This window comes from Parasteatoda tepidariorum, unplaced genomic scaffold (genome assembly GCF_043381705.1).
Source record: "Parasteatoda tepidariorum isolate YZ-2023 unplaced genomic scaffold, CAS_Ptep_4.0 HiC_scaffold_7538, whole genome shotgun sequence".
Lineage (NCBI taxonomy): Eukaryota > Metazoa > Arthropoda > Arachnida > Araneae > Theridiidae > Parasteatoda > Parasteatoda tepidariorum.
Window position 1 is genome coordinate 1 of NW_027261901.1, and position 3,365 is coordinate 3,365.

The 3,365-nt window shown below is 27.7% G+C and overlaps 1 protein-coding gene across 1 annotated transcript; it reads right to left on the bottom strand.

The window, feature by feature from the left end:
• Positions 1–276: 276 nt before the first annotated feature.
• On the bottom strand, positions 277–2,787 carry LOC122273736 (afadin-like). The gene is made up of 2 exons (XM_043057747.2): positions 2,585–2,787; positions 277–1,485 (listed from the first exon to the last, which is right to left on the bottom strand). The coding sequence occupies exons 1-2, from the start codon at positions 2,714–2,716 to the stop codon at positions 1,192–1,194; spliced, it is 426 nt and encodes a 141-aa protein (XP_042913681.1). The 5' UTR covers positions 2,717–2,787; the 3' UTR covers positions 277–1,191.
• Between the last annotated feature and the right edge of the window lie 578 nt (positions 2,788–3,365).

Genomic DNA, 3,365 nt, shown 5'->3' on the forward strand with positions numbered 1-3,365 from the left:
TTTAAAGATTTTTAAAATTTTAGTATAACATTTTAGTTAAATTTTAGTTATCATATAGTACAGTTAGTTATCATATAGTACCTGTGGCTCCAAGCCACATGCGGCTCTTTGAAGGATTATTTGTGGCTCTCGATAGATGTACCCGAGTTCCCTTTTCATTTTTGTGCTATTATATTTTAAAAAATTATAATCGTTCCGTATGTGTTTCAAAATGTCTTTAAAGCTAATTCCATGAACTAATTAAGAAATTTAAACTAAGGTTGATTGCTGGGTAAAAAAAAATTTCTTTATTTTATTTCATTACTGAAAAAGTGGCAACAAAAATTAGTAATAAAATAAACAGGAAGTCTAAAAAGCGCAGAAACAGTGTAATAACTCTAGAAAAAGGCATCTGATCAGAAATCGGAAATTAAATTTGATCTCACTCCATGGGAGTGGCCTAGATTCAGAAAGTAGGGAGAGAATAGAATTCGGTATTAAGAAAATACCAATATAATTTACACTAAAAAATGTCTATATTTATTTGATCTGATATGCAACTGGTTGAAAAATGTCTTTAAATAATTTGAAACTCATTTGAATTCAAAATTACAACACCATCTATGAACCAAAATGAGAAAACCAGTAGATGAAATTGAAGCATTTTTTTCTGGTGAATCCGAATCTACNTGGTTTCTATTTAAGAATTGCATTCCCTGGCTCCACCGCAAAATAGTATCATTGAATAAATTTTTTCTAAAATATTTGATACTTCTTTTTAGACTGGTGACATTGATCACTTTTATATTTTTCGGACACTCTGTTTGTGCATAATTTATTAAATTAAATGCAAGTATAATGTTTTAAATATCAAAAAAAGCGTATACTTGTGCCAAACTCAAATTATTTGTCTTTTAAGGCAAAAAAAAATAAATTTAAATGTTATTAACTATGCTAGAGGAAAAATTATATATCTAATGTTAAGAAGGGCCCTTTAAACGAGTGCTAAAATTGTCAAACCCATTAAGTAATCGGAAGAAGGTTACCACTCTGATCAGCATTTATAGATTACTGAAGACACTAACTTTTGTAAAATTAGATATCTGAATAAATTTATTTAGAGGTTAAGTTGGTGTAAAATCATTCACTTCCCCTTTTGAAATGTTCATAAAACATAGAAAAACAGTTGATCACACTAATTACAGAGTTTTCCTATGGTATGCCTAACGGCCAAATGTCAAGCAGTGTAAAAGAAAAAAGCTTACCAGTTGTACCCTCTTCTTCATTGAAATCATCACGATCTTCAAGGAAAGCTGGCATTGCATCTTGAAGTTCTACTTGTTGACACGTTACAAGACTTCGAAAAGCAAGTTGAACACTTTCTGCTAGTAAATCTTGGGCATCAAGAGTATATGCACTTAAATGGCGATCTTGTTTCAGAAAATGAAGCAATTCAGAAGTATTAGCAAGCCAAAAAGTCAGGGCAGTTGCATCTCGATATCGATCCTAATAAAAAGAGATTAATGAAAACTAATTATCCTCTAAATAATGATTGAAAAATAATATTAAAGAAAAGGATATAGTTCAAATCATACAAAAACTGGTAAAAATGTTCGTGCATATATTTTATACATAATTAAAAAGAAAAATTATGAATTTATTTTAATATTAGGATAAAAACACAAGAGGATAAAAATTATAATATATACAAAATTTTATACTTTACTAGCTGTAAAAACTGCTAAGAAGCTAAACAATTGTAACTTTTTTATTCACATAGAATATAATGAAATTTTGGAAAATTTGTTTTAAAAATTTTAAATTTAATTTCGTGAAATTTTTGTACAATTAATTACAATACCTCAGTAATTTGTAAAATTTCAAAGCATTCAACTAAAAACTTGAAAAAAATCCACAAAAATTTTCACCTAAAATTAGTAGTATACGGTATTTTTTTCAACTAATTAACATTGAATAAGTAGTGGCGTTATTAAAGAAATATTAAAATTCGCTTTCTTTTTTTCAGTTTACACAGATTCAGATACATAAATCTAAAAAAAATACTAATTGACAATGACAAATAAAATTTCAACTGAAATACATAACTTATTGATGATTGAAGGAAAACTAAATTTTAAGAACCAAAAAGTTAATAATTAATGGGCATAACTGTGTGAGAAAATTTTTAAACTATTCAAAAAATTCTGGAAAATGTTCACATTATAAAAATTTATCTAAATATAAGAGCTGAATCTAATCACCAGACTTAGGTAAAATGAAATCTGTAAACACAAAATCTCATAAATAAACTATCTGCAAGCAATCTATTGATCCTTGTAACTATCTTTCATCCTCACCTAATTCTGACAAAATTTGTTCAAAAATTGCTGATTTTTTTTACATGTTTTAATTTTTATAAAACTTTACATCAATTATTATATGTACCAACACATCTTTCTTTAGCAGTTTTAAGTTATAAAACTAGTTATTGAATTACCAAACTTTTTGTCGTATTTCAATCATACCCAATCATACATTTTTCGTCAACAGCGTTTGCAGCGTCAACAGCGACTTAAATATTCAACAAACTAATAAAATCTATTACCTGCATAACTTGATGCATTACAGCTGCTACATTGTTCATTAAAGCTGTCAGTCTATGAGCACGAACATTTGGGGGTAGTTTCGGGCCTAAAATGTGTAGAGGCACGATATCGAGCTGCCATATACAGAGCATATGTTGGTGTCAGTTTAAATTGCACTTGACTAGGATCTCGCTGAGTAATTGATGCTGCTAGAAAAGCTTTTTCACCTAAAAATTTGAAAAGAAAAACATTAATTAAAATATTTAAGTAGTTTAAGATTAAATTTTCTTTCAAAAAACAATTTTCTTTCAATTTTAGTATACAATGTTGAATAGTGAAAAATCTCACAGGCTACATCCGATTTTGTCAACAAGTAACACGACAACTACAGACATCCAAAAAATACTGCCAACTAATTTTTTTAAGTGATTCAAAATTAACGAGATCAGATAACATAGTGAATCAAATTTTTACATGGTGAATTAGTAAAAGTATGAGTAACTTCGCTACTAAGAAATGAGCGTAATCTTACAACTAAACTACATATTAGCAGAGTTGGGATAACTTGAATTTTAAATATAAAAAAATATATATATATTATTTTAGATTTTTTTTGCTCTAGTTTTCTACTTTTGAGTTAACTGATTTAATTCATAATTTAAAAACCTTTTTTATAGCAGTTAGCAACTATATTTTTTGCTACCTAGAATTGTATTTAAAAAACTGGGATCCTCTTTCAAAAGACCACAAATAATTAAACAAAAACACAATTTTAATCAAAACTACCTATTACTCTCCTCG